Here is a 13062-nt window from a genome sequence, read left to right on the forward strand (position 1 = left end):
GTTACAGTGGGTTGCAGGGTGACAGTGTCACCTCTCCAGTGACACTGGGCAAACCAACAGTCCATCAAATTTCTCCTCCTCCATAAAAGATTGCAAACCAATGAGTTATTTACAGGAAGTGTGCAAGAAAGTTGGTTACAAGAATGTGAACATCAGGAGGCTTTGAAAGTCTTAAAAAATCAGGGTGACATGGGTGCCACTATAGGACATGAAACAAAACAACCTGGACACTGAAACTGCAAGGTAAGAAGAAGGGAAGTTTATTTTCTGACTCCAACATTTATAGATTTCCAAAAGTGACAGTGCCACCTCTCCAATGACACTGGCCAAACCAACAGCCCATCAAATCTCTCTTCCTGCCTAAAAGAATGCAAAGCAATGAGTTATTTACAGAAAGTGTGTGACAAAATTTGAATAAAAAGAGTGATCTTTAGAAGAGCTGCTGGCCACGCACGAGACACCTGCTCCCAGCTATAAAAATGGATTAGTTGCATTGCAGCTGGAGCCCATCCAGGCAGCAGCGCCTTCCCCAGCATCCCATTTGGCACGCAGAGCCCACCGCCTGAAAGGGCAGGAAAAGCCAGCGAGGGGACGAGCTGCAGAGTTAAAAGGAGGCTCTGGAGGCTGTGATCCTCTCCTGGTGCACCATCAGAGAGCTGGGAGCAGCCCCAGCGCTGTCACCAAGGCTGGGTCCTGCCTCTGGAGCCCCTTGCTGAGCCTTCCCATTGTTCTTTGTGCTGCAGCCTGGTCCCAGCGTGCTCCCAGCTGGCCAGGATGCAAACCCAGAGCAGCAGATACTAACTCATTGTGTTCCAAGTGTTGGAAGCACTCCATGCTCCAACACAAATGGAGTGGTGAGATATTTAACCGGAGGAAACCCTCCTTGTTAACAGAGCATCCCAGGCACGCAGTGTAGGTGCCTCAGCCCTGCCCTGGGGATTCCACAGGGACATCTGCAGGTCCTGCTGCTGCTGGTGTGGCCCTGCTGTCCCCCAGAGCCCGCTGGGGTGAGGATGAGGAGGGTCCTGCTGGCTGAGTGCCAGAGCAGCAGCTGGGCACAGCTGGGCACAGCCTTGGTGGCAGCGCTCCGCTCTCCCATGGCAGAGCAGAGAGAGCAGAGTTGTCAAGGTTCAGACACACATAATCACAAGGATGATCATCTGCAGGCTCTCTAAATAAGATATAGTTATATAAATAATTTACACTCTCTTCCAGCCTCCCCTGCAAAGTGGGAACATGGCTGTATATGCAGGTGCATATACACATTTACATTGAATATACATTGAAGAGCTCTGGGTGTCCGGGGTACAAACCCAAATCTGACTCCAACATGGGGTTGGGATGTTAATTATTCAACTTATATTGTTCTATTGTATTTCAGCCAAGCATGGGCTCCTCGTGGCCCCCCTCAAACTTCTAACATGATTCTTCTAACAATTAAACAATAAGTATATTTAATTACTAAACAGTCATCACATCTAACGATTATATCATTTATCATATACTGCTCACGCAGGTGCAATTTCACATGATCTGGCAAAACACAAAGCCTGGCATTTTCAGAGTCTATCTTTAACATTTTTCCACTATCAGAGTGAGCAGCCCCTTCTCCTCAGCAGCCCTCAGGAACACCCCAAAACAATGGCTGCATGCATTTCCTTCATTCACCTGCAAAATCTTATTCCCCTGCTAGACATCTGCCATAATGCAGCCCTGCCTGGAGTGTCAGCCTCACGTGGAGTTTTATGATGCTCTGAATACCAATTATTTCAGCTCTTCCTGCAGCAATCCCTGCCCCAAAGGATGCAATAAGAGAACTGGAGCTAAGCTGAGACCACATCTGGGTGATTGCTACAAATCTGGTTTTATCATCAGCTTTTTTGGTCAGGGTGCCACTTGTTCCTCACTGCTCTGGTTGGGACTGACACACTCTGCAATCCCTCCACCCATCCTGCCTAGGAGCAGCTCCTGGAAAACAGCTGGCAAGGTCAGGGCTGCAGCCATCAGCTCAGGTTTCTGACTGGTTTGCAGTGCTTGGGGAAGCTCCCAGAGCTGCATTGTGGTCCTGCCACACTCCTCACCAAAAGTGGGATGTTGGGATGGGCAGGGTTTGGAGCAACCAGCTGGGGAAGGCAGCAGGATGAGGGAGGAGAAGAGGATGGAGAGCTGCAGGAAGGCAGGTTTCCCTGGGAATTCCTGCAGCTCTCTGGGCAGCCTGGGCTCCTCTACCCCCCTCACCTGGAGCCAAACACCAGCAGCACCCCAGAAAGGCAGGAAAACAAAGGAGGGGGTGGGAAATGAACGTGGCCCAAGGCTGAGCTGGCTGTGGGCAGGGTGATGCAACCAGGGTCAATTAAGCTGCTCCCACACAGCCTCACAGGGCACATTAAGTGCCAATTTTCTGCACTGCTGAAGAGGTAAAGAATGAAAATGAGAGCCAACAGGAAGCTCCAGCTGGAGAGAAAGAAAGAGCCACTTGGGAGATGGAGCTGAAGCTAGGCTGAGGCCAGGGATGAGACGAGCAGGCAAGTGCCACTGCAACAGATGGGAATGCTCTCCTACCCCAAAACCTGCCCCAAACACGGGCTCTGGGATGAACCCTGGGCAGAACATGGTTTTTGGGGTGTTGGCATGGCTGTGCACAGGGCTGGCAGCACGCAGAGCCAAGCCTGTGGGTTCTGGGACAGCTGGAACACAGCAAACACCCCAGCAAGGAGGCATCAGAGAGAGAAAAAGAAAGAGAGAGATGGATGGAAATGGTGAGCAGATGGAGGAATGTGGCAAGGCAGCAGTAATTGGGGCTCCCAGGTTGCCTCTCCCCACCCTGTTTGTCCCTGGAAGGTGCAGCAGGGTCCTTTCCACTCACTGCCCTGATTTTTGGAGGGATTCATTGCTTTTTGAGGGATTCATTGCTTTTGGAGGGATTCATTTCTGGATGCAGCATCCCAGCCCGGAGCACAGGCAGGTCCTGGCAGCTCTGTCCAACAGATGCAGATGTGTGTGTGTGTCCCAGCCTGGCCCAGCCGGGCAGGGCAGCATTTCCAAATGCAGCGCTCAGAAATGGGCTGGAGGAAATTCCTTTGAATTTAGGAGCTGGGAGTGAAGAGGGCAGGTTCATGTCCCTGCAGGGATGTCCTGGGGGTTTAGGACGGGAATTCTGGGCAAGGCACTGCTGAACAGACGGCACAATTGATTTGCGAGGGCAGTTTCCCATCTGAGCGGAGTTTTCTCTTCTCTTTGGGAAGCAACACCCCTGCTGACGCTTCCCGAGGATGAAATGGCTGCGCGGAGCCCGCGGCTCATTCCCGCTCCTTGCGCTCCCTCTGCAGGAGCGGCCGGGGCTCGGGAGGGGCCGGGGGTCGCTGCCAGCGCCCACCAGGCTGGCACGAACCCTGCCAGGGCTGCCAGGTTGTGACCGTGCTCACAGGCGTCTTATGTCGAGGGAAGAGACGAGGATCTGACTCCATGTTTCAGAAGGCTTGATTTATTATTTTATGATATATATTATATTAAAACTATAATAAAAGAATAGGAGAAAAAGTTTCAGCTCAGAAGGTTGGCTAAGAATAGAAAAAGAAAGAATGATAACAAAGGTTTGTTTCTCGGCTCTCTGTCCAAACCAGCTGACTGTGATTGACCATTAATTAGAAACAACCACATGAGACCAATCACAGATGCACCTGTTGCATTCCACAGCAGCAGATAACCATTGTTTACATGTTGTTCCTGAGGCGTCTCAGCTTCTCAGGAGGAAAAAATCCTAAGGAAAGGATTTTCCATAAAAGATGTCTGTGACACCAGGGAATTCCCATTCCTGGGAATTCAACAGAATGCCTTGAGGTGAATTCCGTGCCCCAGCTCAAAACTGCTCCCCATCACCTCTCCCTGCTCAAAACTGCTCCCCATCACCTTTCCCAGCTCAGCACAGCTCCCCATCGCCTCTCTCTGCCGCCCCAGCTCCCGCTCCCTCTGTAAGCGCAGAGGTTCCCACCCCGTCAGGGTCCAGGCTGCCAAATTCCAGCCTGGAGCGCATTTTTACGGCATGACAGCACTGGGGCCCCGGCAGGAGCCGGCATGAGAGCTCCGGGCGTTCCCCCGGTACCGGGACAGCGGCTCCCGGTGTGCGCCCCCGCTTCCCTCGCTCTGCCCAAATATTCCAAAACATCCTCCTTCCTTCCCCTGCGGCCACAGGGAGCAGAGACACCCTCGGCCCGGCCCTCTCCTCCCCGTCCATCCCCTTCCTTCCTCCCCGCTCCTTCCCAGGCAGCTGCCACGGGAGCGGCTGTGCGAGGAGCCCCGGACAGGTAGCAGGGAGTGCCAGAGCTTGGGGCGAGCCTGCAGCTGCCAAGGTAGGAGGAGAAGGGAGATGAGGGCTGGGAGGCTCAGCCAGAGGCTGGAGGGAGGAGGAGAGCAGGGATGGAAGTGCAGAGCTGTCCTCAGCCGTGGCAAAGCCTGGAGGACACTTTGGGACATCAAGTTCCTGCGGGTGTGCCGTGCAGGGAGATGATGGCACGGAGCTGTGTGTCCATCCCGGGCTCTCCTCCAGAGCTGGCCGGGGTGTGATTGCTGCCAGACCCTGTTGTGGCTCTGTTTGGGTTGCTAAGGAGGCGCTGCCAGAGCCAGACAGGACGGGATGGGATGGGATGGGACGGGACGGGACGGGACGGGACGGGATGGGATGGGATGGGATAGAATGGGATGGGATGGGACGGGACGGGACGGGACGGGATGGGATGGAATGGGATGGTGTGTGCGGTGTGTGCGATGTGTGCTGGCACACCCTGCTCACACTGCCCACCCTCCCTTGGCACCCTCGGGAATGGGAGATGCCACCACGGGAGAGCTCTGGGCCAGCCAGGGGCACACAGGGAGACACAGCCAGGTCCTCCAAGGGCAAAACAGAACCAAATGATCTCCCAAGGTCCAAACTGGTTTAATGTGGTGGTGTTCCCAAGACGAGGGAAGAGATGAGAATCTTGGCTCCATGTTTCAGGAGGCTGATGTATTATTTTATGATATATATATGATATTAAAAGTAAATGATTGTTGGGAAGGATGAAAGTTTGACAAGAAAGTCTCGCAGATATGTGTGCTTGGCAGAAAGGTTTTTAAATGTAGAGGCTGATGAAGGAATAGAAATGAAGCAAGTTTTGATATAGAAGAAAAGAATTGCTGAGCCAGTCTTGATGGATAACCAGGGAAGCAAAGGGTGTGTAAGCTAGAAGGGGTTTTATGGCTTAGAGCAAAGGATAAACCCACCCCAAACAAGAAGATGTTTTTACCAAGCAGAAAGAGAGCACAGGCAAATAAGGCAGCAAAGTTACAAGTAGAAAAAGGTCTCAGAATTTTCCACTGCAAGAAAACTGAAAAACAACTTCTGGCTTAAACTGTGATGTACTGACTTTTAGTGATTGGAGAACAGTAACATGAATATGGTAATTATAGTAGTTATGTTAGGCTGTAGATAATAGTTAAGGTGTAGATTGGTTCTGCTGTATGAAGATGCTCAGCAAAGAAAAGTTTATAATGCAATGTAACCAAAAAAAAAAAGTAAATAATGCATTGTAACCAAAACCAAAGGGTCTCCAGGCCTGCCTGCAGCTGGAGCTGACAGCTGTGGGCACAGCTCTGTCACCCACCATCCTGGACTGCTGCAATCTCTTAGATAGAACAAACTGCATTTTGGAGAGCCCCTGGAGTCCCACATCCCTCATTTAAGCTCTTACAAATGATAAATTAGAACTATACTAAAAGAATAGGAGAAAGGATTTCATCAGAAGGTTAGCAAGGAATGCAAGAATGGAATGATAACAAAATCTTGTGACTGACCAGAGAACCCGAGCCAGCTGACTGTGATTGGCCATTAATTAGAAACAACAACTTTCCCAGGCCCATGGAAATTTCCATGGAATTAGCACCAGGATAATTATTCCCAGCTGCTCCTGGCCAACTCCAGTGCTCCTGGGTGTGCTGCAGGAGCCCCACCTGAGCTGAGTTCTGCTACCCAAGAGTGGGACCCCACATCTGGGGCACATCTGGCTGCTCTGTGTGACAGTGGCAGCTCTGGCCAGGGTGCTGTGGCTGTTTAAGGTCCCAGATGGGAAGCAAAGCTTCTCTTGCTCTGCTCACCCTCAGGTGGGTCTGGGGGCTGCTCTGGGGCTCCTGAGGGGTCTGAGCAGCCCCTGGCACTGCCCCAAGGCCTGTGGCTCACAGGTGGTGCCACTGATCCCTCCCGCTGTCCTGAGGGGCTGGGAAGAGCTTCATCAGGATTTTTCCTGCTGGTTTGTCAGGTTGAGGGGAACTGGGGAGCTTGGGGAAGGACTCACCATGTGCCCTCAGGGTTTTTGGATTTGGAAACTGGTTTTCTCTGCTGGTGTGCTGCATAAATGTCACTTAATTTAGTTTCCCTCCAGGGTCTGCCAGCAGTTTCCCAGCAATCCCAGTGTGTTTATTCCTCTCAGGGTGGGACCCAGCCAAGGAGGGTGGGGAAAAATTGCCGAGCCTGGAGCCACAGTGTCACATGTCCCCGGCTTGTTTGGCATCCGTGGACATTTATAAATGCTGATTTTTAATGCGTGTGTGCTGCAGCCTTGGCTCCTGGTCAGACTCACCCCTCCAGTTTAGATCCCTGCTCTGACAGGGTTCACTTTTACAGGAAATGCTGAATTCCTGCCACTGAGGGGAGCGATCCTCAGCACGGCAAAGCCTTTTGGAAGCATTTTTAAATTTCTGGGATTCATTTCTGGATGCAGCTTCCCAGCCTGGAGGGCAGGCAGGTCCTGGCAGTTCTGTCCAACAGATGCAGATGTGTGTGTGTCCCAATGGCAGCATTTCCAAATGCAGCATTCAGAAAAGGGCTGGAGGAAATTCCTTTGAAACCTTAGGCACAGGAATGGAAAGGCCAAACCCTGGGAATTCTGCCTGTGCCAGAGCCTGGCCCCACAGGAGGATGCTGTGCAGGGACTGAATGTCCACCCCCAGATGTGAGAAACAACTGCTCACTTGGAAAATTTAAAGAGGTTTTGTTGTTTATGCAAGAAACTTCGGAAATTTGTAATTTCCTATGCCCTTTTTACTATGGCAGAGGTTTCTTAAGTAAAAAAGTGAAAATTCAACACCTAATTCTACAAGCTAAAACTTAAATGCTTCATTCACATTGCTAACTCAAGTGAAGGCCAAAAATCTCTATTTCAGTGCCACCAATGGTGCAGGTGCCTGTGACCGTGCTCACAGGGGTTCTTGGATTGGGGAAGAGACGAGGATCTGACTCCATGTTTCAGAAGGCTTGATTTATTATTTTATGATATATATTATATTTAAACTATACTAAAAGAATAGAAGACAGGATTTCATCAGAAGGCTGGCTAAGAGTAGAATAGAATAGAATAGAATAGAATAGAATAGAATAGAATAGAATAGAATAGAATAGAATAGAATAGAATAGAATGATAACAAAGGCTCTGTCTCAGACTCTCTGTCCGAGCCAGCTGGGCTATGATTGGCCATTAATTATAAACATCTAAGATGGGCTAATCAAAGATCTACCTGTTGCATTCCACAGCAGCAGATAACCATTGTTTACATTTTGTTCCTGAGGCCTCGCAGCTTCTCAGGAGCAAAAAATCTTAAGAAAAGGATTTTTAATGAAAAGATGTCTGCACCAGGTGGCACCAATGGCACAGGCAGGTGCCAGCAGTGCCCAGGCTGCTCAATGGGGTGCAGGCTGTTCCTGCCAGGGATTTCCTGGCTTCCTGCAGCAGGCAGGGCCCCACGCCAGGTCCCGCATGGCTGTCACCTGACTCAGCCCCTGTGACCAACCTGGGCACCGACAGCAGCCTCCGAGCTCCCACAGGTAACCCTGGCTCTTACCGGGGCCATCTCGGGGCTCTGGGGGGGTCGGGATGTTGTGGGAGCCCCCCCTGATCACAGAGGGGTCCCCATGGGTGGGCACGGCTGAGGGCACCACCATAGGTAGGAGAGCGGTTGAGCCTGGCCTGGATTTTTTCATCTAAGGAAAGTTTGGTTGGCTTTTTTTGGTTTTTTGTGGTGGTTTTTTTTGGTATTTTTGTTGGGTTTTTTTTGGGTTTTTTTTTTTTTTTTTTTTTTTTTTTTTTTTGTTTTTTTTTTTTAGGAAGGTGAGAGCTTTCAAGGGCATTGACACTTTTCTGGGCATTGACACTCTTCTTGCCAAGAAGCACTGCAACTCCAGCCAGAACAACTTAACTGACAGGGAAAAAAAAAAAAAGATATTAATATTCCAGTTTTCAGTTTCTCACAAGTAAAAAGGCTCGGATGTTGTCAGAAACGGATGCATTCTCAAGGACTTTAATTAAAATTACTCCAACCAGCAGCGTCACCTCTGAGCTTTTAAAGTGTGACCTTAAATCTTCTTTCTGTGGAAGGGTCTGGCTGCTCTTGGCATTGGGGCTCTTTGGCTTCCCCTGCATGAGATTTGGGAAGAGTCCTCAGGGGAGAAATCACACCAGCACGTTTATCAGGTGCCCTGGACAAGGGGCTCAGATATGGGAACAGGAGTGACATTTCCTTACTAGTGTGGATGATAAAGAGAACAAACAACAACAACTCCCCGCCGGTGCGAGCGGCACCCAGAGCACCCCCAGTCCTACCCGAGCCCTGCCAGCCCTCCTCTCTCCCTCCCTGTCTCCCTCTTCTCTCCTTCTTTCCCTCTTTCCTCTGTCCCTCCCTCTCTCCCTCCCTGTCTCACTCTCTGTCTCCCTGTCTTTCTCTCTCCCTCCTCTTTCCCTCTTCTCTCTCTCCTTTTCTCCCTCCTCTCTCCTTCCTCTTTCCCTCTTCTCTCCTCTCTCTCCCCTCTCTCCCTCCTTCTTCTCTCCCTCTCTCTTTCCCTCCCTGTCTCACTCTCTGCGTCTCCCTCTCTGCCTTTTTCCCTCCCTCCTCTGTCCCTCTTCTCTCCCTCTCTCTCCTTCCTCCCTCCCTCTCTCCCCTCTCTCTCCCTCCCTCTTTCCCTCTCTCCGTTTCTCCCTCTTTTCCCCCGCTCCCTCCCTCTCTCCCTCCCTCTCACCCTTTATCTCCCTTCCTCTCTCTCTCCCTCTCTCCTCCTTTTCTTCATCCCTCTCCTCTCCCTCCCTTCCTCCTCCCTCCCTCTCTCCTTCCTCTCTTCTTCCTCTTTCCCTCCCTCCTTCCTCTCTCCCTCCCTTCTCTTTCCCTCCCTCCCTCTCTCCCTCCCTCTCCTCTCTCTCTCCCTCCCTTCTCTTTCCCTCTCTCCCTCCCTCTCTCTCTCTCCCGGGGTTGGACGCTCCGGGAGCGGCGGAGCGGCGGCAGCGATCGGGGCCATGGGGGCAGCCCAGAGCCGGGACCCCCGAGCCCCCCGGGACCCCCGAGCCCCCCGGGACCGGTGAGTGGAGGGGAAGGGGCCGCTCGCGGTCCGGGTGGGTCCCGATCCCCCCTCCCCGGGCAGCGAACGGACAGCGAGGTTTAATTCGCGGGGAGGAAGTTCCTTCCCCCTGTCCCTCTGTCCGTCTGTCCTTCCCCTCCCTCAACACACCGAACCCCATCCCTGTGCCAGCCCAGCCCAGGGGGAGGCCGGGCTGCCTCGGGACCCCCGGGTTTGAGCTGTCGAGGGTCTGCAGGCTGGGCAGGGCTGTGGCTGCTCCCCACCAGCTGCTCCACGGGGAACTGAACGGGAGACATTGCTGGGATCAAAAGGAAAAGTGGAAATATCTTATCTGTGAATCAACCAAAACATTGCTGAGAACAGAGTGTTTTATTTAAACGGGACCCTGCGAGGCTGTGTGTTTGCAAACAGTGGGCTCAGACAAGGAAAACAAGCACGTTCTGTCCTTGTAACTGCTCAGTCCTGCCTTTATTTCCTGCACTATCTCCTACCTGGACTTTAGAGGTGTTTTCAGGTGGAAAATCCATTCCAGTGCTCCCTGCGTGGCTGGAGCTGCTCCTTTCTGCCCCGTTGGACTCAGCTGCTTCTCCTTCCCACCTGTTTGCTCCACCTTGAGCAAACTTTGTTTTGTTCCTCCCCCCCTTTACCATCTTCCTGGTCCCCTCCCCATGTCCTGGTTGTTGTCCTCACTCTTTGCTGTCCCCATTCCTGTTGCTTGCCCAGGTTATGGGTTAGGGTGCTGCCTGCATTTTTTCCCAAAATGACTCATTCTGGAGTAAACTCCGGGATCTAAGGGCCTGACAAACACCTGATAAAAGCATTCCTGCCACATAGCACAGATATTTTTAGCAAAGGGAGCAAAGGAGCTGAAGGGGGAGTCAATAAGCTGCATGATGAAGGCAGCTGCTTGTGTTCATCCAGCATCAGGGTGGAAACGGGGCTGGAGCCTGCTCCTGTTGAAATGAGCTCGCACCCACAGCGAGATTAAGCTGTGCTTGGCATTTTTAAAATGCAGGGATAGCAGAGCATTCATTATCCCATCGGTCCTTTTCAGTGCAGCCACAAATGTCTGTATTTATCCATTTGCTGGCAGTCTGCTGGGGAGAGGCAGCTGGAGCCCGGGGCTGGCTGCGGGTGTCCAGCCTCGTGTGTGACAGTTGTGTCCTTTATTTCTATTTCCGTAGCGCTGCTTTGATGGAATGTGCAGCGATGGGAGCTGGCACATCGCAGGCCGGGGACGGTCCCGGGGGAGCTGAGCTGCTCGGCAGAGCTGTCCCACGCTGGGCACGGCTTTGGAGCTTGGGGGCGCTGCCACAGGGGGGGACAGCGCTCCTGCTGGGATACCCGGGCTCCCTCTGTGCCACCCCAGCTCTTGCTGTGCCACCCGGGCTCCTTTTGTGCCACCTGGGCTCCTGCTGTGCCGCTCCGGCTTCTGCTGTGACACCCCAGTATCTCCTGTGCCACCCTGGTACCTCCTGTGCCACCCCAGTTCCTGCTGTGCCACCCGGGCTCCTGCTGTCCCACTCTGGGTCCTTCTGTGCCACCCTGGCTCCCTCTGTGCCACCCCAACTCCTCCTGTGACACCCCGGCTTCTGCTGTGCCACCCTGGATCACTCCGTGCCACCCCAGCTCCTGCTGTCCCACTCTGGGTCCCGCTGTGCCACCCCGGCTCTTGCTGTGCCACCCCGGCTCTTGCTGTGCCACCCCGGCTCTTGCTGTGCCACTCCAGATCCTGCTGTGCCACCTGGGCTCCTCCTGTGCCATCTGGGCTCCTGCTGTGCCACCCCACTCCTGCTGTGCCACACGGGCAGATGGCAGAGCCTGAGATGGGAGCAGGTTGGTTTTGTCCGCCTTGAATCCCAAATCCAATTTCAATGCCAGGGCATTGGGTGTCTGTCGTTCTGCTGACTCCGGGCTGTGCCCAGAGGTGCCCAGGCTGAGGCTGTGCCCAGGTCAGGAGAAGCAGAAGCAGCCCCGAGCTCCGTGGCGGTGCCAGCCCTGTGCTCCGGGCGCGGAGAGCTCGGCAGCGCTCGGAAACCCGTCCTGGGGAGCCCTCTAGCGAGAGCTGAGCCTGCCGGGCTCCGGGGATGCTGCCGTGCCCGGGACGGGCTCCGGGGGCTGGCACAGCTGGGGGGTACACCGGGATGCTCCGGGATGTGACGGTGTTCACAGGGGTCTCAGGCTGAGGGAAGAGATGAGGATCTGACTCCATGTTTCAGAAGGCTTGATTTATTATTTTATGATATATATTACATTAAAACTATACTAAAAGAATAGGAGAAAGTTTCTCATCAGAAGGCTGGCTGAAAATAGAAAAAGAAGGAATGATAACAAAAGCTTGTGGCTTGGACTCTCTGTCCAAGCCAGCTGACTGTGATTGGCCATTAATTAGAAACAACCACATGAGACCAATCACAGATGCACCTGTTGCATTCCACAGCAGCAGATAATAATTGTTTACATTCTGTTCCTGAGGAGTCTCAGCTTCTCAGGAGGAAAAATCCCAAGGAAAGGATTTTCCATAAAAGATGTCTGTGACACCGGGATGCTCTGGGATGCTCCAGGTGCTGATCCCTGCTTGATAGAATAGGTCAGAATGAAATGCAGCAACAGAAAAATGCTCCTGAAACTCCCTGGACCTCCTCTCCTGCAGGAGATAAGTGTTATGTGGATAAAGTGCTTATTACAAGCTGTGGGGGAGATTTACACAGCAGTGAAATGTGCATTTGGGGTTTTTCAGTGTGCTGATCTTTGGGTTGTTGCCATCTTCCCCTGCTGTCCTTGTGTCCCATCCTGGCATTTCCTGCAGTGAGCCAGACCCTGGTCCTGGTGCTCCACTGCAGAGAGGCAGGAGTGGGGAAGAGAAATGAAACCCCCCAAAAGATCTGTTTCTGAGCTAGAAATGTCAGTGCTGGCTGCTGTGCCGTGCCTAGAAAAGCTTGGAAGCCAGAAATAGTTGTTGTGCTGCTAATGAAAGGGCTGAGAAGGGAAATTCCAGGTGCACGCCTTCCCCTGGCCTGGGGCACTGCAGCTCCAAAGCAGGTGTGGCTGTGTGGTACCTGTTCCTCAGCCTCATTCCTGTGCCCTTCCTGGGGTGGGGAGACACTGAGAGGAATTGTGCACTCTGTGTTTGGGGTCAGGAATTGTGCATGCTGTGTTTTTGGGGTCAGGAATTGTGCACGCTGTGTGTTGGGGGTCAGGAATTGTGCACGCCATGTTTTAGGGGTCAGGAATGGTGCACACTGTTTTAGGGGTCACAAATTGTGCAGGCTGTATTTTTGGGGTCAGGAATTTTGCACGCTGTGTTTTTGGGGTCAGGAATTGTGCACGCTGCGTTTTTGGGGTCAAGAATTGTGCACACTGTTTTGGGGGTCAGGAATTGTGCAGGCTGTATTTTTGGGGTCAGGAATTTTGTACGCTGCGGTTTTGGGGTCAGGAATTGTGCACAATGTGTTTTTGGGGGTCAGGAATTGTGCACGCTGTGTTTTGGGGTCGGGAATTGTGCACGCTGTGTATTTCGAGTGAGGAATTGTCCCCACTGTGTTTTTAGGGTCAGGAGTACACAATGTGTTTTTAGGGTCAGGAATTGTGCACGCTGCGTTTTTGGGGGTCAGGAATTGTGCACGCTGCGTTTTTGGGGTCAGGAATTGTCCCCATTGTGTTTTCAGGGTCAGGAATTGTGCATGCTG

At 52.5% G+C, this 13062-nt stretch overlaps 1 protein-coding gene across 1 annotated transcript in view; it reads left to right on the forward strand.

Moving 5' to 3' along the window:
* Positions 1–9253: 9253 nt before the first annotated feature.
* Positions 9254–13062, forward strand: part of TACC1 (transforming acidic coiled-coil containing protein 1) — a 30775-nt gene continuing 26966 nt past the window's right edge. Inside the window, exon 1 of the mRNA XM_074559297.1 lies at positions 9254–9373. Coding sequence (XP_074415398.1) covers positions 9312–9373 — 62 coding nt within the window. The 5' untranslated portion in view covers positions 9254–9311. The remainder of the gene's footprint in view (positions 9374–13062) is intronic.

Source organism: Zonotrichia albicollis, chromosome 26 (assembly GCF_047830755.1).
Source record: "Zonotrichia albicollis isolate bZonAlb1 chromosome 26, bZonAlb1.hap1, whole genome shotgun sequence".
Classification (NCBI taxonomy): Eukaryota; Metazoa; Chordata; class Aves; order Passeriformes; family Passerellidae; genus Zonotrichia; species Zonotrichia albicollis.